The sequence below is a fragment of the Oncorhynchus mykiss genome, chromosome 20 (assembly GCF_057628025.1).
Source record: "Oncorhynchus mykiss isolate SJ-2025 chromosome 20, ASM5762802v1, whole genome shotgun sequence".
NCBI lineage: Eukaryota > Metazoa > Chordata > Actinopteri > Salmoniformes > Salmonidae > Oncorhynchus > Oncorhynchus mykiss.
This window is the reverse complement of record NC_143041.1, coordinates 23,239,231-23,260,287: the sequence shown is the minus strand read 5'-3', so window position 1 is coordinate 23,260,287 and position 21,057 is coordinate 23,239,231. Positions and strand designations below refer to the sequence as shown.

General features: G+C 41.3%; 1 protein-coding gene across 1 annotated transcript; it reads left to right on the top strand.

The window, feature by feature from the left end:
- The first annotated feature begins 361 nt into the window (after positions 1-361).
- LOC110499154 (very long chain fatty acid elongase 6) lies at positions 362-19,515 on the top strand. The gene is made up of 4 exons (XM_021576104.3): positions 362-779; positions 3,732-3,863; positions 13,462-13,613; positions 15,675-19,515. The coding sequence occupies exons 1-4, from the start codon at positions 688-690 to the stop codon at positions 16,100-16,102; spliced, it is 804 nt and encodes a 267-aa protein (XP_021431779.1). The 5' UTR covers positions 362-687; the 3' UTR covers positions 16,103-19,515.
- The last annotated feature ends 1,542 nt before the right edge of the window (positions 19,516-21,057 follow it).

Here is a 21,057-nt window from a genome sequence, read left to right as displayed (position 1 = left end):
TCGTTCCAGTCAGTGGCCAATGTCCATGGGCTTGGCACAGCTTTTGGCCGGAGCTAGCCAATGACAACCAGAGGCACGCTACCTAATTTCTACAATAGATTTTTTAAACCTAACCCTAACCCTAATCTTAACTACATGCCTAACCCTAATGCTTCATACCTAACCATAATCTTAAATTAAGACCAATAAATTCATTTTAGTTTTCATGAATTTTTACAATAAACCTATAGCCAATGCTTACTTTGTGGCTGTGGTAACCCTAGCCTCGCCCGGTCCCCAACAACCGGATGTTCCTGTTTTCAAGGGTAATGGGAAGAGAGCCTGTGACGCGGAACTCCATCTTAACTCCTCCTCCACATTTATTGATTGGTTGAACAGTGCAGAAGAGCACCTCCCACGACAGTTTTTTTTTATTCTCGTCAAGACCAGTATGCAGGGGATCTAGTTTCAGGCATTTCTTTTTACGCTTGATACTTTAGGAGGTTAGGCCGGAGCAAGGAGTTTGGGGTAGCCAGGCAAGAGGGGAAGTGATTGCGCTCAGCTACTGTGCGTGAGTGACAGCCGGGAAGTGCATCTCTACTCTCTACTGCATCCTCCCATTTGCTCCCAAACCTAGATAATTCAACCCAACAGACAGGGTGAAAACATAGACCAGGATTTTTACTGGAGGAAACTGAAATTACGAAAATGAACGAGACAGAACACATCCCGCTTGCAGAATACGATTTTGAGAGAAAATTTGATGAAAAGGGCGCTCTCGAATGGATGCAAGAAAACTGGTGAGTAGGCTAACGTTACCAATTCATCCCTGGATAAAAGAGTAGCCTAGCCTACGTAGTCTAAAGCCGGTGAATTCCCACCGCCAATTTTGGATGGATTGAGCTCTCATCCAAACACAATGTCATGTAGGCTACACGTTGTGCTTCGTCCCGCAACGAGCGATTGCATTGTGTAAACAATGGCTCATTGCGATAAAATCTGTATATTGACCAGATTCTTCAATGATTCCGAACATATGTCGCGTTTTTTAAAAACATTTGTATCGAAGAGCAGACACAATGTTAGTTTTGACTATGCTACCAACTTAACTTCAGCTTTCATCTTTTATTAACGTTAATGACCTTTGATCCATCGCACGATACAGATGCCATCCCCTATGTTGCTTGTTACATTGTTACTACAATATGACGTCAAACTCGATGTATAGCCTATCTGCTGTTCACTTCAGTTTGTGTTACATGCACGTGCAGTCACATGCAATGAATGATTACTAAATATCTAATGTGATGATTACTGTATTAAATACATAGGCATATTTACAATATAGGATATCAATAGGCTTACATTTAATAACTTTTAATATCAACTCACCGGCTCTCCCTATCAAATTAGTATATGCTACCCAGCACACAAACCAAAATGGTCTCAAATGCTTCTCTTTGTGTACAATCAATTGTCTGAAGACCAAGACAGACCACATTTCTGCACAGACGTACTTGGGTTCTTGTTGGCATTTTCTGACTTAAGAGACAGTCTCAGAGGCAAGAAAGCTGTCAATGTGGATTGAAAAATTCCTGGAAATGTGCAGTGTTGGCCAAATAAATTCACCCTGTTTCACCCTGCCCATGCATTCCTCAGATCGAGCTCATTTGCGTAGGCTACAGCAAAGCATCGAAGTGGAGGATAGTTGGAATAGTCTAAAAGCACATCTAGAGAGGCACACGAAACACCAATGCTTTGCTTGCATGTGACATCCAGGCCTGCCACGCTGTGATTAATGGTCTAGACCTGCTTCAGCATGCATTCTGCTGATTAGCCAAACAAGCTAGCTAGTAGAAAAGGCAGAAATGTCTGCTTTCTGAGAACTTTTGCTCCCCCAGAACCCTCCACCCCTCTCTCGGGTCTCAGGCCCTCATTTTCTCTCTTTCAAGGAGCAAAATAAGGCCAACACATTGTATTTGACCTCCACCTCCAAAGGATACAATGACTGCTGCTTCTCTCCATTCTCTTTCTCCTGCTCTGTAATGCCCATAACACATTCCCTGTTTCCAGTGGCTAGGTAGTTATGATAAGGCAGTCTACTCAGCATTGTTTCACAGTCAGAAATAGGGAGTGCACTACATTGAGCCACTCCAGTTTACACAAAGGGAGGGGTTCACCGGAATACTTTAGCGATCCTCACTATATGAGCCAAGTTACAATTCCCACCAATTGTGTTAACCCTAATGGAGCGATACATAGGTTGTTTGCCTTTCACAACAGTGACCCGGGTTCACTTCCCTGAGACAAAATGCATAAATAAATCAACTTAGATGTATAATAGTTTTAAATAGCTTTTGACTATCCATAGACACAGTGATGGTATTGCTCTTAATGCTTCCCTATGGAATCCTTCATCAGTTTAGTGAAAGTTTGGGACTGAGAATGACCACTAAAGCCCTACTGTATTGTGCCCTGTATATAGTCCTACCAAACTGGGTCAAGCAACAACATCTTATCTGTTTAATATGTATTCTGTCAATCTGGATTAGTCATCTGGTCCGTCATCAAAATAAACCCCCTCTGAAGTACACACATCATTGCTTTCTAGTATTCAGCCTTAGTGCCTCAACTGACCTTTTGGTTAAAACAAATGTCCAGTCAGTGATATATCTAGTATTGTCATTGCATCCCGCTTCTAGCTGTTTTCACATAGCATCACAGTTGATTTTAGACGGGAGCGACGTATACTCAATCTAATTGCCTGATTACCCACGGGCTGCAGTAGTAGAAGTTCTGGTTAGTATGTCAACATCTAAGCTTGGTTAATCATTGGTTCCATGATTACGAATAGGGATGGAGTCTGGAAAATAGAGGGGATGGAGGGGGGAACGGCTCATAATAATGGCTGGAATGGAATAAATAGAAGGGTACCAAAAACATGGTTTTCATGTGTTTGATACCATTCCATTCACTCCATTCCATCCATTGTACTCCGTTTCAGCCATTATTATGAGCCGTCCTCCCCTCAGCAGCCTCCACTGTTAATAGCCTTATGTAACATCATCTGTATAATGCCAGTACGGTATCAGTCTGTGGAAATGTAGATGATCGAGTTTAGCTTAGCTCGCCTCGTGGCTTGCTGTGTGTACATTCAGAGGACTGCCACCAAGTAAAAAGGAACTAGAAATGTGAACTGCAGTGTCAATCCTAAAAGTCGGCTTATGACTGGTTCATCCATTCAGAATGATCATTCATCACATAAATGCATGGTTGTAGTCTAAAATAGATTTAAGACAGTCTCCAGTGATTTTTTTACAATTTATTTTTCCGGTTGAAAAGCAATATCCTAACTATAAATACAATAAAGTACACACACTAAAGGGTAAAAAAAAAAAATGTTTTGAGCGAAATAGTGTTTTTTAGACCACTGCAAACTTCAAGGAGTAGGGCATTTAAGGAGTTGGTCAGTGGTGCCCGCTGATATCATCGGCCTCCCATCTTGCTTGAGGGAAATAGAGGAGCAATAGCGAACACATGAGGTAAGCCCCCCCCCAAGATGTGCCATGTCACGAGGCACCTGGTGTTAAATGAGGTGAAAATGTGTCTGGAATAGGACCATTAAGATTCAGATCTTTTTTGCATTTCCACCGTGCGCTCATCTAAATCATGGCCTAGGGCACAGGTAAGTACACTAATCACTTAAGAACAGGTTTGATGATTTGTTTTTGTGTTTATTTTTTCCTCAATAGGAGCAAGTCCTTTATGTTCTGTGGACTGTATGCTGCAATCATCTTCGGGGTCCAACACTTCATGAGAGAGAGGCCCAAGCTGAACCTGCGCCGACCACTTGTCCTCTGGTCACTCAGTTTGGCTATCTTCAGGTGAGTGACACACACGGACCACTTTGTTGCAGTAATAATAGCTTTATGTGTATTCCTAAACACCATCAAACTATAATCAATCATTCAATCAATTACTCAACCAATCAGTGTGAGTGAAGCTCAACATCAGTGTTGATGGTGGTTAGCCTCGTTATCCTCCCTCATCCTTGCTAACCTCAGCAGGGGAAATGTTGGCCACAAAGATTTTTGTATATAGAGCTAGTTCTCTCTCAGAATTAACGGTGTTTAAATGGACAATCTTGATTTAGGGGTGACATTTTCCTCTTCTAAACACACACATGGAATACGTAAAAACAGGGATTTCTAGAGCGAAATCTGAAAACTTCTCCTTTAAACTCCTCTTCTTCAATGACATCCATGAGCACTTTGGAGCAGGTTTTCATCAAGGATCTCTCTGTACTTTACTCTGTTCATCTTCCCTCGATCCTGACTAGTCTCCTAGTCCCTGCTGCTGAAAAACATCCCCACAGCATGATGCTGCCACCACCATACTTCACTGTAGGGATGATGCAAGGTTTCCTCCAGACAAGACGCTTGGAATTCAGGCTACAAAGTGTTGGTTTCATCAGACCAGAGAATCTTGTTTCTCATGGTCTGAGAGTCCCTTAGGTGCCTTTTGGCAAATTCCAAGTGGGCTGTCATGTGCCTTTTACTGAGGAGTGGTTCTCTCTGGTCAATCTACCATAAAGGCTTACTTGGTGGAGTGCTGCAGAGATGGTTGTCCTTCTGGAAGGTTATCCCATCTACACAGAGGAACTCTGGAGCTCTGTCAGAGTGACCATCAGGTTCTTGGTCACCTCACAGACCAAGGCCCTTCTCCCCCGACTGCCCAGTTTGGCCGGGCGGCCAGCTCTAGGAAGAGTCTTGGGGGTTCCAAACTTCTTCCATTTAAGAATGATTGAGGCCATTGTGTTCTTGGGTACCTTCAATGCTGTAGCCATTTTTTGGTACCCTTCCCCAGATCTGTTCATCGAGGAGCTCTACGGGCAATTCCTTCGACCTCATCGCATGGTTTTTGCTCTGACATGCAAGGTCAACTGTGGGACCATATATAGACAGGTGTGTGCCTTTCCAAATAATGTACAATACATTTAATTTACCACAGGTGGACTCCAATCAAGTTGAATAAACATCTCAAGGATGATCAATAGAAACTGGATGCACCTGAGCTCAATTTCGAGTCTCATAGCAAAGGGTCTGAATACTTAAGTAAATAAGGTATTTAAGTGTTTATTTGTAATAAATTTGCTAATATTTCTACAAGCCTGTTTTTGCTTTGTCATAATGGGCTATTGTGTGTAAATTGAGGACCCATTTTTTAAAATCCCTTTTAGAATTAGGCTGTAATGTACCAAATGGTGGAAAAGGTGAAGCGGTCTGAAAACTTTCTGAATGCACTGTATAAATTGGCTGTGAACCAGGGTTGGGGTCAATTCCATTTCATATCCAGTCTATTCAGGAAGTACACCGAAATGTAAAAATGATCTTCAATGTTGGACCCCAATGATCACTCGGCTACTCATGCCTCTCCCTAATATCAATATGCCTTGTCCATTACTGTACTGGTTAGTGATTGTTGTCTTATTTCACTGTAGAGCCTCTAGCCCTTTTCAATATGCCTTAACCAACCATTTAGTTCCACCTCCCCCATATGCGGTGACATAACTTGGTTTAAACGTCTCTACAGACAATCTCTCTCATCATTACTCAATGCCTAGGTTTACCTCCAATGTACTCACATCCTACCATACCTTTGTCTGTACATTATGCCTTGAATCTATTCTATTGCGCCCAGAAACCTGCTCCTTTTACTCTCTGTTCCGAACGTACTAGACAACCAGTTCTTATAGTCTTTAGCCGTCCCCTTATCCGACTTCTCCTCTGTTCCTCTGGTGATGTAGAGGTTAATCCAGGACCTGCAGGTGCTCTCATTTGTTGACTTCTGTAACCGTAAAAGCTTTGGTTTCATGAATGTTAACATTAGAAGCCTCCTCCCTAAGTTTGTTTTATTCATTACTTTAGCACACTCTGCCAACCCGGATGTCTTAGCAGTGTCTGAATCCTGGCTTATGAAGACCACCAAAAACCCTAAAAGTTCCATCCCTAACTATAACATCTTCCGCCAAGATAGAACTGCCAAAGGGGGCGGTGTTGCAATCTACTGCAGAGATAGCCTGCAGAGTTCTGTCTTACTATCCAGGTCTGTACCCAAACAATTCAAGCTTCTACTTTTTTCCACCTTTCCAGAAACAAGTCTCTCACCATTGCCGCTTGCTATAGACCACCCTCTGCCGCCAGCTGTGCCCTGGACACCATATGTGAATTGATTGCCCCCCATCTATCGTCAGAGCTTGTGTTGCTTGGTGACCTAAACTGGGACATGCTTAACACCCCGGCCATCCTACAATCTAAGCTTGATGCCCTGAATCTCACACCAATTATCAATGAACCTACCAGGTACAACCCCAAATTCGTAAACACGGGCACCCTCATAGATATTATCCTAACCAACTCGCCCTCCAAATACACCTCTGCTGTTTTCAAACAAGATCTCAGCGATCACTGCCTCATTGCCTGCATCCGTATTGGGTCTGCTGTCAAACAACCACTCCTCATCACTGTTAAACGCTCCCTAAAACACTTCAGCGAGCAGGCCTTTTCTAATCGACCTGGCCGGGGTATCGTGGAATGATATTGACCTCATTCCGTCAGTAGAGGATGCCTGGTTATTCTTTAAAACTGCCTTCCTCACCATCTTAAATAAGCATGCTCCATTCAAAACATTTAGAACCAGGAACAGATATAGCCCTTGGTTCACCCCAGACCTGTCTGCCCTTGACCAGCACAAAAACATCCTGTGGTGTACATTAGCATCGGATAGCCCCTGTGATATGCAACTTTTCAGGGAAGTTAGGAACCAAAATACACAGGCAGTTAGGAAAGCAAAGGCTAGCTTTTTCAAACAGAAATTTGAATCTTGTAGCACAAACTCAAAAAGGTTCTGGGACACTGTAAAGTCCATGGAAAATAAGAGCACCTCCTCCCAGCTGCCCACTGCACTGAGACTAGGAAACACTGTCACCACTGATTAATCCACTATAATTGAGAATTGCAATAAGCATTTTTCTATGGCTGGCCATGCTTTCCAACTGGCTAACCCTATCCAGGGTCAACTGCCAGGCACCCACCACAGCAACTCACCCAAGCCTCCACCATTTCTCCTTCACCCAAATCCAGTTAGCTGATGTTCTGAAAGAGCTGCAAAATCTGGACCCCTACAAATCAGCCGGGCCAGACAATCTGGAACCTCTCTTTCTAAAATGATCTGCTGAAATTGTTGCAACCCCTATTTATAGCCTGTTCAACCTCTCTTTCGTATGGTCTGTGATTCCCAAAGATTGTAAAGCTGCCGCGATCATCCCCCTCTTCAAAGGGCCCAAACTGCTACAGATCTATATCTGTCCTACCCTACCTTTCTAAGGTCTTCAAAAGCCAAGTTAACAAACAGATTACCGACCATTTTGAATCCCACCGTACCTTCTCCGCTATGCAGTCTGGTTTCAGAGTTGGTCATGGGTGCACCTTCAGCCACACTCAAGGTCCTAAACAATATCATAACCTCCATCGATAAGAGACATTACTGTGCAGCCGTATTCATCGACCTGGCCAAGGCTTTCAACTCTGTCAATCACCACATTATTATCGGCAGACTAAACAGCCTCGGTTTCTCAAATGACCTCTGCAGTCTCTATGGGGGTGCCACAGGGTTCAATTCTCGGGCCGACTCTCTTCTCTGTATACATCAATGATGTCGCTCTTGCTGCTGGTGATTCTCTGATCCACCTCTACACAGACGAGACCATTCTGTATACTTCTGGCAATTCTTTGGACACTGTGTTAACAAACCTCCAGACAAGCAAAAATCACTGAAGCTGGAGACTAATTTCGCCCTCACTAGCTTTAAGCACCAGCTGTCACAGCAGCTCACAGATTACTGCACCTGTACATAGCCCATCTGTAAATATCCCATCAAACTACCTCATCCCCATACTGTATTTATTTATTTATTTATCTTTCTCCTTTGCACCCCAGTATCTCTACTTGCACTTCATCTTCTGCACATTATCACTCCAGTGTCTAATTGGTATATTGTAATTACTTCACCACCATGGCCTATTTATTGCCTTACCTCCCTTATTTTACCTCATTTGCACACACTGTATATAGATTTTCTTCAACTGTATTATTGACTGTATGTTTTGTTTTGTGTAACTCTGTGTTGTTGTGTGTGTCGCACTGCTTTGCTTTAATCTTGACCAGGTTGCAGTTGTAAATGAGAACTTGTTCTCAACTAGCCTACCTGGTTAAATGAAGGTGAAATAAAAATCAAATAAAAATTCCATGTAGAAAATGTTGAATTGGAATTTAGTAAACTTTCTGAATTGTCTGGAACTGAAATGGAATTGACCCCAAACCTGCTGGGAACTCAGATATATACACAACAACCATATGCAATCCAGGATTCACTATACAATGTACTATATAACTGTGGAAAAGGGCTATAGAAATCCAATCTGTTATCCTTATTATTAAGGAGGAGTCAAGGAGTACACAGAACCTCATTTTACAGCTCACAATAGGGTTTTGATGTGCCACAGAGGTACATCATCATCGTCTGTGCCCATGCCCCCTGCTGTGCCAACCTTAATCCTAATCCCGGAGCTGTGGGCATAACCTGCCCACTCAATCCCCTTGGTGCTAGCTGGACAGGATAGCGTGTCCTTGGCATATGAAACACTTTTATAATCCGTATATTCATTACTGCACAATCACTGCAACATTTTACCATATATGTTTTTTAAGAATAGACTACTAATCCTTTGTAATAGAAAGTTAGTTACCAATGATGAGGTTGGTGTTAGGTTGGTACCATATATAACATATAGATAGCTAGTTACTATTGATAATGTGGAGACGGTAGGTAGTAACTATAGATAATGTTTTTACAGATGGTTAACGTTGATAATGGTGTTATTCGTTATTGGTTACCATAGATAACATAGATAGTTAACATTTGATAATGTAATGTTAATTGCCCATGACTGTGCAGTTTTCAGAGCAGCTACATTATTTCCCTGAAAATGACAACTGTGTCTCAATGCTCTCTTCTTGTGTTATTCCCACTGCTGTTTGATTTGTGTTTAGTTACATGGGTTTGGGGATGGCTTCCTGGAATATCATTGGATTATTTTTACATTTCAGGTGTCTTGACTCCTATAAGGATCCGAAGGATCAGGTTACAGTGGGTCTGCTCTACAGCGCCTTCTCTCCCTTACAGAGGGGGAGAGGGGTGAAGTTGTCCGACAGTAAATGCCTTACAGAAACTCTCTCTTCCTTGTCTTGCAATATTAAGGGAAATAAACCTCTGTGGAACAAAGATAGTCCTCCCACCAAAAACATCAACAGATGGGGGAATGAAACAATATTTATCTTTGTTCAAACAGTTGGAGTGGTCCGTGGGCACTTAAAGAACAATTATGTCAGATCAGTTGTGTTTCGGGATCCCATAAAGGACAGTATAACAACATAACTTTATCTCTGAATGTGTATTTCCCAGTGATCAGGGTCACACCCAAATGTTGGGGAACTGATATGATTAAATATGAAACTATTTGTGAGGTGATGTTAGCCTTCTAAATGAGATAATTGTTTTTCATATGAAGTCTTAACCAAGTCGGTGGCCACACCCACGTGAGCACAGACATTACGAAAAAAGGAGAGAACGCCCCTTTTTCCCTGAGTGCTTAAATAGGAGGTGCTTAAATAGCACTTGTGCCAAAATGTACATTTAGTTAAAAAATGGCTACTATAGACCAGAGAGCATGGAGCTGGTTAAGAAAACTACAAGATGACACATTCACAGTCTGAGGCTGTATGTAAAATAGTCTAGTAAACTCGACTGAAGACGAGAGGAGAACACTTCCCTATCAAACGACTGAATGATACTCAGAAAGATCCATTCTGGAGAACATTTCCCTATCGAACGACCATTGGTACGTCTGATGTATCCATTATAACAGTGCTATAACTACGAAAGACTCTGGTGGACAAACCAGAGACTTTCTGTCGACTGACTCTCCAGCAGACGGACCTGCGATTTCAACAGAGAGACAACAAAACATATAGGTGTAAATATATAAATTACAATTCCTTTCGAATGAGCGGCTGTTGATGTGCAAAGTATTAGCATTTCAATGAGCCTAGTTATCAGCTGTGTGTATGATAGTGAAGTCCTTTGTCTTTTCTCCCACTCTTTCTTACCTGTCCCTGCTTTTTCATTTGGTGTAACAAGCCGTCATATAAAATTTTATTGGTCACATACACATGGTTGGTTAGCAGATGTTAATGCGAGTGTAGCGAAATGCTTGTGCTTCTAGTTCCGACAGTGCAGTAATATCTAACAAGTAATCTAACAGTTCCCCAACAACTACCTAATACACACAAATCTGAAGGGTTAGGGTTAGGTAGATTTGTGTGTATTAGGTAGTTGTTGGGGAACTGTTAGATTACTTGTTAGATATTACTGCACTGTCGGAACTAGAAGCACAAGCATTTCGCTACACTCGCATTAACATCTGCTAACCAACCATGTGTATGTGACCAATAAAATGTGATTTTATATGACGGCTTGTTACACCAAATGAAAAAGAGATGAGAATATGTACATATAAGTATATGGATGAGCGATGGCCAAGCGGCATAGGCAAGGTGCAGTAGATGGTATAAATTACAGTATATACATATGATATGAGTAATGTAAGATATATAAACATGATTAAAGTGCCATTATTTAAAGTGGCATTGTTTAAAGTGACTAGTGATCCATTTATTAAAGTGGCCAGTGATTGGGTCTCAATGTAGGCAGCAGCCTCTGAGTTAGTGATGGCTGTTTAGCAGTATGATGGCCTTGAGATAGAAGCTGTTTTTCAATCTCTCGGTGTGAACAGGCAGTGGCTCGGGTGGTTGTTGTCCTTGATGATCTTTTTGGCCTTTCTGTGACATCGGGTGCTGTAGGTGTCATGGAGAGCAGGTAGTGTGCGCCCGCCCGGTGATGCATTGTGCAGACCGCACCACCTTCTGGAGAGCCTTGCAGTTGAAGGCAGTGCAGTTGCCGTACCAGTCTGTGATACAGCCCGACAGGATGCTCTCGATTGTGCATCTGTTGTAACGGCTCTCGTTGGTGGTGGAAAAAGTAGACCAAGGCGCAGCGTGGAAAGTGTTCCTGATTTTAATTTAAAAAAACACTCAAACAAAATAACAAAATTGAAAATGAAAATGCACAGTTCTGTCAGGCAATAGTAACTAAACAGAAAACAAGGTCCCACAAACTCGGGTGGAAAACAGGCTGCCAAAGTATGATTCCCCATCAGAGATAACAATAGACAGCTGCCTCTGATTGGGAACCACACTCGGCCAAAAACAAAGAAACAGAAAACATAGAATTTCCCACCCGAGTCACACCCTAACCAAACATAGAGAATAATAAGGATCTCTTAGGTCAGGGCGTGACATCTGTAATTGTTTGCCAGGGTTTTGGGGGACAAGCCAAATTTCTTCAGCCTCCTGAGGTTGAAGAGGCACTGTGTGGGTGGACCATTTCAGTTTGTCTGTGATGTGTACGCCGAGGAACTTAAAACTTTCCACCTTCTCCACTGCTGTCCCTTTGATGTGGATAGGGGGGTGCTCCCTCTGCTGTTTCCTGAAGTCCACGATCATCTCCTATGCTTTGTTGACATTGAGTGAGAGGTTGTTTTCCTGACACCACACTCCGAGTGACTTCACCTCCTCTTGTAGTTGTTGGTGATCAAGCCCACTATTGTTGTGTCATCTGCAAGCTTGATGATTGAGTTGGAGGTGTGCATGGCCATTCAGTCGTGGGTGAACAGTGAGTACAGGAGAGGGCTGAGCACACACCCTTGAGGGTCAGTGAAGTTGAGATGTTGTTACCTACCTTCACCACCTGGGGGCAGCCCGTCAAAGTCCAGTACCTAGTTGCACAGGGCGGGGTTGAGACCCAGGGCCTCCAGCTTGATGATGAGTTTGGAGGGTCTATGGTGTTGAGGGTACTATGGTTAAGTCCACTCATGATTTTTCATTGTATCATGTTAGGAACCAATGCATAATCTATCCTGTGTGTGTTTATGTACTTCTGTGTGATTACTTAGTTAGTTCGTAAATAAATAATTAACCTAATTGGTATATCGCTGATTAATCATTTATGCTAGGATTCGTGCAGATATCCAAGAGTTTGCGACATTCAGAATATGACTGATGAGGTAATAATGCATTAATAAGTGACTGTAATCGATCAAATATGAAAATATCTGATGAGTTCAATTTGGGAAATAGTAACTCTAAACAACATTTTCCCGTGGTGCGCCGACTTCCTAGTTAATGTTTACATGATTAGTTTAATCACATAATAATTACACAGAGGATTGATTTGATAATATAAAAGTCTTCACATTAATGATAGTACAAGACACAACACAGGCCTTGTGATTTACAATTGAGAGGTGACATATTTTCATAGTGTGTCCAAATTGAAATGACCTCACTGTAACGGTTTTCTTCATCTGAAGGAGAGGCGGACCAAAATGTAGCGTGGTGGTTATTCATGTTTTAATTTATGAAGACACTATACATGAATAAACTAAGAAAACAATAAACGTGAGAAAACCTAAAACAGTCCTATCTGGTGCAAACACAGAGACAGGAACAATCACCCACAAAAACACAGTGAAACCCAGGCTACCTAAGTATGATTCTCAATCAGAGACAACTAATGACACCTGCCTCTGATTGAGAACCATACTAGGCCGAAACATAGAAATACCCCAAAACATAGAAAAACAAACAGACTGCCCATCCAACTCACGCCCTGACCATACTAAATAAATACAAAAACAAAGGAAATAAAGGTCAGAACGTTACACTCACTCTGTAAGTAGCCACAGTGTGTTACAGATGAGAAGGAAAGCTACAAATCGATACAGTGTTTACTAAGCATACGCATCCTGTTTACAAAGTAAGACCATGTGTGTCGAAGTCTTTATTGGGCTTAATGGAGGTGGTAAAATGGTTGGAGACAGGGGAAGGACAGCCAATTGGAGATGTGACCCACTGATATATCTTATCTCTTACCTTGTTTCAGGTTTAGAGCGTTATGGCAACTGCAACAGTGACAGTTCATATAGTTGAGAGGTATATCACATTTCGTCATGGCACCGCAAAGCTGACAGTATATAATATAGTTGAGAGATGTATATCGCATTACATTATGACAACCACAAAGCTTATAGTTCAGGTGTATAAAAATATGAGCTGAATTCAGACGTGTACAAACCTACTTACAGTCCACTCTGATCGACCATGGGCATTATACTTGTGTTAAAAATGTTTTGTATACCAATGACTTGTGTGTAATAGTGAATTCCCTATAGTTAGACAGAGCAGATTCACATAACACTATGCATTATTGCATTATCTCATAATCTATATGTGTTTCATTCCACAGTATCATCGGAGCTGTCAGGACCGGATGTTACATGTTCCATGTCCTCAACAAAAGTGGCTTTAAGCAGTCGGTGTGTGACACCAGCTTCTACAGCGCTCCTGTCAGCAAGTTCTGGGCCTACGCCTTTGTCCTGAGCAAGGCCCCTGAGTTGGGTAAGAAATGTCCCAAATAGGGTCCAGTTCTGAATGCTTCAGATAGAAATACACTGAGTGTACAAAACATTAGGAACACCTCATTCCATGACATAGACTGACCAGGTGAATTCAAGTGAACGCTAGGCTCTCATTGATGTCATCTGTTAAATCCACTTCAATCAGTGTAGATGAATCAGAGGAGACGGGTTACAGAAGGATTTTTAAGCCTTGAGACAATTGAGACATGGATTGTGGGTGTGCCCTTCGGAGGGTTAATGGGCAAGACAAAATATTTAAGTGCCTTTGAATAGGGTGTGTTAGTAGGTGCCAGGCGCAGCGGTTTGTGTTTGTCAAGAACTGTAACGCTGCAGGGTTTTTCACACTCAACAGTTTCTCGTGTGTATCAAGAATGCTACACCACCCAAAGGACATCTAGCCAACTTGACACAACTGTGGGAAGCATTGTAGTCAACATGGGCCAGCATCTCTGTGAAACACTTTTGACACCTTGTAGAGTGCATGCCCTGACGAATTGAGGCTTTTCTGAGGGCAAAATGGGGTGCAACTCAATATTAGGAAGGTGTTCCTTGTATTTTGTACACTCAGTGTATGTAATGTAGTACAGACATGCATATACCTCTCTGTCATGCAGTGCAAGATAGTCAGCTCACCTTGAGCTGATGTATACAAGTCATTTCTGGCCCTGGCCAATGAGTGGGAGCAATGGAGTGGGTTGTAATTGGTAAATTAGGTCAGAGGGCCAATCATAGAGAAGGAGGCTGGTGCAGGACAAAAAACAACCTTGAAACAATTTGTCTATTTATGTAATTCCGGAAGCATTTGAAGTTTCTAGTGCACTTCTATTGATCAGCAGAGGCCTATTACATTAAGACCTGTGTGGCTGCATTTTGTTGCTGTCCCCTCTCTCAGAGCAGTAATCTAGTCACTTCTGCCCATCTGTCAGTCAGACAGGGAAGTAATAGTGTTGATAAATGGACAGAGATGCTGAGGTGGCAAAAACAAATCCATTAGGGAATAATTGACGTATGTCTCCTCCTGAGCAAGAGACAGGAAGGGCATGCTTCTAGAATGGGACAATATACAGTATTAGACCAGTTTAGTTTGTACTGTACACAGAGACTGCAGAAGTAGGGTTGTGGCAGCAGCGGCCCCACCCCCTGGTCTGCGCACCTTCGAAGCTCAACTGGGTTAAATGGAATGAAGTCTGGGCACTGACTGTAGGCCTATAACTTCTCACATGTAGCTTAATATAATATGAACTCCTACAGAATTAAAATGGTAATTTTGTCTCTGCAATAATATAATTTCTTTCTTTCAGCGTCTTGAGAGAATGCGAATGTGCGATTAAGGAATGTGTAAACGTCTTTGTCAGCGACATAAAAGCTGACAGTTTATCAACCACACAAAATCTGAATCCAGAAATCTTATTATAAACATGTTGGGTCATTGTTTTAGAGTTGGGCTATTGTCTCCCTGGTCCCTAAACGTCCTCACTCCGGCGAGAGGAGCAGAAGTGAAAATGAACTTGACACCTGTAAACTCGATTATTATTGATGCCTTCATTCTATCGATTAGTGACATTATTCTTGTGGGCAAGGCTTAATTTAGTCTTCTATCTTCTAAGGCAACAAGTCATGACAGATGATAAGATGCATGTATCTAATTACAGACAAGTACACTAACAAATGGCCTACCAAATGTCAGAAATTATAAGCCGAAAAATATAAACAAAAACAATGTTTGCCCCCCCGTCAAAAAATTGTTCCGCCGTCCCTGACTGTAGAGTATGTTCAGTTTAAGAGTTCGCTAGTATGTTGTAGTATGCTTCCTAATATGGTGTGTGTGTTTGTGCAAGTGTGTTTGTGTTTAGTGCTTGATTGTCTTTTTGAGGACCACAACATCCCATCTTTCCAATAATTTTTTTGCAAGTGCGATCCAAAAAGCCGGTCCTCACAACTTTATACTTCTACTATGTGTGTTCACTATTGTTTGAGAGAGAGGGAAAGTGATCAAACATCAGAGTATAACTAAGTGATTTCCCCCTCCCTCCCTTTTCAGGCGACACGGTGTTTATCGTGCTCCGTAAGCAGCGCCTCATCTTCCTGCACTGGTACCATCACATTACCGTGCTGGTCTACTCCTGGTACTCCTACAAGGACCAGGTGGCCGGTGGTGGCTGGTTCATGACCATGAACTACCTGGTCCACTCCTTCATGTACACCTACTATGCTGCCCGGGCGGCTGGTTACCGGGTGCCCCGACCCTGCGCCATGGTCATCACGGCCACCCAGATCATGCAGATGGTGATGGGGCTTGCTGTCTTAGGCTTGGTCTACCACTGGATGCACGAAGTGCGCTGCCCGTCTTACGTGCCCAACATCGCCTGGGGCTCACTCATGTACCTCAGCTACCTGCTCCTGTTCGCCTCCTTTTTCTACAAGTCCTACCTCAAGGTTGCCGCTGACAAGGAGTCCAAGGCCAAGTAGGGGCTGGATTCGTCAGAGGCAAGTTGTACACTGGGCAAGTCATATTTAAGAGTGTGCCTAGTTGAGAAGAATATTGCGTTGTGCCATAATGTGTGAGTCACAACTGGTTTTTGCTGGTTGCTGGGTCCACGTCAATTGTGGCAAGCCAATTTCTTCCCACCCCAACTTTGTATTGCTGTAGCTCATCTAACTCACTAGAACCCTGGATAACACGATAATGGAACGGTTGTTGAGAGTGGACAGGGGAACCAGTGCATGATCAGGACACATTAATATAATATCCCATTAAATTTAAAAAAGGCGATAGAGAGTGCAGCTCAGTTTGAATAAATGTACTACTCACTGCATTTTGATTTCGTGGCTTTGTTAATCAATCTTTTTAACCAGCTGCTTCAGTCAGAGTCTAGTGAAAAACACAGCCATATGAGTCCTGAGGTTTCTCCAAGGGCAGTTTACAACCGCGTTTGCAGTCTGCACGTTCAATGAATTCGACAGTCACTTACAGGACATTATTCATGCCGAAAGGCTCTAACTTGTAGTGAAATCTGGTGCTTTTTAGACCAGCGCTGAGAATTGTCTCACTGTATTAGACCTCACAACCCTATAGTATAACGAAGTGATGATCAAAAGGAACCAATGCACTGATTAATGAGGATAGTTTTTTTCTGTTTTAGTTGTAGGTAATTGTCTGGGAATAGGTGGGAGGAAAGAAGCGCACTGAAAGGTGTGACACTTGGAACAATGTGTCCATTGTAAATAATATATCTTAAGAATGTATTTATTTTCTTAAAATCTAAAGTCTATGGTGGTCCTTGGAGTGTACCAGGAAATTGTGGGACTTCTGCCTGTCTTAAATTGTGCAGTATGAGTTGTGCACTTTTGTATTTGAAATGTTTTTCTTTACGTCACAACAATGCACTATATTGTTTTTTTAAGTATTACATCTCTCTGTGTGTTCATTAAAGAATCGGATGTCCCCTGAGATTATTTTTATTTGTCAAACAGCAGCTGATCGATCATCATGTCACCAGAATAAGACCCTCAATATTTATTGGAAAGGAGCAACAAGCTCATCACCGTGCATTATTACCACCCTGTGAAGTTCATCATAACTTCCCACTGGGCACAGACCTCAATTCAATATCTGATCCATGGTGGTTCAACATAATTTCATTGAAATGACATGGAAACAACATTGATTCAACCAGGGTGTGCCCTGTGGGTTATTTAATTTGTAGCCTAATAAACTGAATGCTTTCCCGAGTCATAGTGGGAGAACCACACACCATATCATGGTGTGAATTCGAGTTTACTTTGATATGACAGTTATTATATCAATATTTGTGAATACCGCCATTTCTCCCATAATACATTTTACAGACAAAAACATCCCACCTAGCGTAACAAATTAGCTGTTTCCATCAGGCCTGTCGTGACATTTTCTATCAGACATTTACTTTACTCGCATAAAAATGTTGGATGGAAACCTGGTTACTGTAAAGCCCTAGTTATTTTGTTGCTTTGACAAAGTAATTTCTGATGATGATGATTTATTTCATGTGATTAGTGATTAATCTAATCCAGGGATGGGCAACTGGCGGTCCGCAGCCCCTCTGTTGTAGGCCTGCAGGTCAATTGACCCCCCCTGGGATGTGAGTACACAGACCCGCGAGCCACTGCGGCCCCTCATGATGTATTCAAAGTTGCCCTGACCTGATCTAATCACATGAAATTTATGTCAACCCTGTTACGTTTAAGGTCAACTCTGTAACGTGAACTGAACTCTCATTTTAAAAGAGTGAAACTATAACTAATTTTTTCAAAAGGAACATGGAATATCTAATAGTCAAATCATAGTGTAAAAGCAGGTGAGCTGGTTCTACTCTTTTTGGCCATTTCCTGTTGTTTTGTGGTGGGAAACGTAGTGGGTCGAGCATAACATGTCAACCCTGTTACCCATAGATAGACAGGCTTGAAATGTTTTAACAATAAAACATTTTGGGGGGAAGCTTGCATTTAATTTCCCTTACCTGTTTAACACAACAAGCTTCCATTCCCCCTGTCACAAGGGGATTAATGGCTGATTTAAGATGAAATCGTCAACCCTGTTACCGTCAACCATGTTACCGTCAACCATGTTACTATATTTGGCATTTAATAGGCATTTACTATAGTAAAAAAAAATTGAGATGGGAAAAAGTGTTTTTTATTAAGTTAAACATTTGTTCTTTGACATAATATTAAAATGAGGTTAAATAAAACATGTTATAATACCCAGAAAGGTAGTCAATTGGTGGAATGACCCAGATACTGTAACACAAAGACGCATATTCCTTTTTGTTTCCTCCTATTTTAAATACGACCACCAGTGTTGATTGGATACATTGTGTAAGTAGAGGCTTAGGTCAAGGCAGTGACATAGTTTTGTTGTCTAGAAATCAAGTAGGTACAGAAAGTAGTGTCTTGTAAGCACACCTAACCTCTAGTGAGTATTAACCCTTGGCAGCTTATGTGTGTCTTCCTTTATGTTTGTAATAGAGCTGCACTGTACTATCTCCTTCCTACCCATCCTTCCAAAGCCACACTGGTGTGAGCACATTTACTGTAATGTATGTATCAGCTGGGAGTAGTTATGGCTTAAAGTATACAGACTATTTTGATGCTGTGTGTGTGACATTTGCCTTCATAAGCACTTCTAGACATTTTTTTTTTTAAACCTTTCAATCATGTTTTATAACCCCCCCCCCCCCCCCCCAGTCTAGCCTGTACATGGCTGGTAGTCGCCAAATGTCTTAAGTAGTGCTTATAATCTTATTATAATGTTGTGTTTATGAAGTAGCTACACTGCCCTAATGTAATATCCTTCATATTACTCAAATATAACACCTGATGCTGCAGCAGGCACATTAATGTATTACCATTGTTATAGAATAGTACAATAAGCTTAGCAGTGTTAAGAAGTGTGAATCATTTTTAAGACCACACCAGAAGAGTGAATCTGCAAGAAATATTTATTTCACTTGGCTGGTGTTGTGTCAATAATGATGATATTATGATCATGATGTGACATTATACATGTTGTCCACCCTTTACCTTGAAACCAACGGTTGCATTTTAGTTGTAAAATATCGTAACGATAATACGCAGGGAATATACTCAGTTTATAATACATTCATTTGTGTGCCAAATGATGCTTCTGCAGTTTTCTACTCTGTTAGGTAAATGTGAACACAGTTTGTGTTTGTATATTATCTTTGCTGATGTAGAGTGTAAGAAGACATGCTTTTATGCATCCCTGTGAGTCCGCTATCTACTACGTTACTGATAAGAAAGGGAAAAAACTGTCAAGAGCTTTGATGTTTAAATGTTTGGATTTAAAATGTTGAAACAATAAATTCATATCTGTTTTAAAATACTTTTACATTGTTTCGTTCTTGCTGAAATCTGAAGGGGTATACTAAAAATTAGGATCAAGGAGTTAGCCAGCTAACTTGCCTAAATATTCTGAAATAACTTCAACATTTTGGAAGATAAGCGCGAATTTGGCATGGTCTAATTGTCTCAACAACCAAAAACAGATATTTGACTTTCTTATTGAATCAGATAATCAACAGTTAATTTATCGAAGTTAGCTGACTAACTCATTGATACTGCTTTGTAGTATACCCCTCTGAAATACATCTGTGCCTCGTTAAATGCACATGTACATACCAATATACATATATTAAGAAATATCACATAGCGTTTAGATCTATTCTCCTACTGTACATGAAAAGCTACAGTCAAACATCCTCTCCTTTAATATTATTCTCTCATTACATCACTGAACAAAACCCTCTAATTCTCTAATGTGTCAGCTCATCATTGAAGGATTCTGGGATCCTAAAAATTTGTAAAATAACATCTCTTGTGGATTCTCCGCTCCATCAGAGGGCTGTATCAGGTGACCCCTCACCCTCACTCACCAACTAACGTCCCATCGGACAGGACAAGCTGACCGTAAATATCTGTGTGAGCTATGGGCAGCAGTTTGACACAGGGCCGTAGGCCTAATCAGATTGAGCAAAAACTCAAATTAATACATTAGCACTGCCAGCTCAGGCTCAGCAGCACATTAAAGGCCATGATACAATTTTGCTGGCAACATGAGACACTGGAGCAATGAGCAACATGGACATGAATAATAGTTTTACATTTTAGTCATTTATCAGATGCTCTCATCCAGAGCGATTTACACATTAATTGCATTAATCTTAAAATAGCTAGGTGGAACAAAAACATATCACAGTCATAGTAAGTTTATTTTTCCTCAGTAAAGTAGCTATCAGTGAGGTCAGAGTTGTGGTGCTGTTGCATACTCTTCGAAAAGGTAGGGTTTCAGATGTTTTCAGAAGATGAGCATATGAAGCATATATCAACTTAAACAAAATTTTCCCATTTATTTACTCATCTCCTATAGCTTGCTGTTGGCTGCCACATCTGTAGGCTATTGGAATTTATCAGCTAACAAACAAGAAACAATGCCCTGGGCATTCGTTCAACCTACTGCTAGTCAAGTCAATGGCAATGCAGACATAAGGATAACTAGATTTAGGTCATTTTTTACTTCACAGTTCTAAGCTAAGAAGTGTAAATGCTAACCAGCTAGTTAAGCGTACAAAAAACTTAAACAAAAAATTAAATATAAGTCTACATGGCTAGCTAGGTAGCGCATTATCCTGTTTTTTCCATTGACTGTTGGTTAGCATGCTAATCGATTAGTATGCGCACTACCATGGATTTATTTCGGCAGTTAAACGTAATAATAATTTGTAAAGAGCTTTTATCCCACCAAAGGCACACCTTTTTTGACATATTATTATTAATAAAAACAATTCAAAACACAGAACATAGAACACAGAAAACAATCCAAACTATATAGATACAGGTGTCGTCAGATCCGGCGGACATGTGAA

Excerpts from the sequence above, each read along its gene's own strand:
- LOC110499154 (XM_021576104.3), top strand. The coding sequence starts at position 688 with ATGAACGAGACAGAACACATCCCGCTTGCAGAATACGATTTTGAGAGA. Across the intron at positions 780-3,731 it reads GAATGGATGCAAGAAAACTG|GAGCAAGTCCTTTATGTTCT; the intron begins GTGAGTAGGCTA and ends TTTCCTCAATAG. Across the intron at positions 13,614-15,674 it reads GAGCAAGGCCCCTGAGTTGG|GCGACACGGTGTTTATCGTG; the intron begins GTAAGAAATGTC and ends CTCCCTTTTCAG.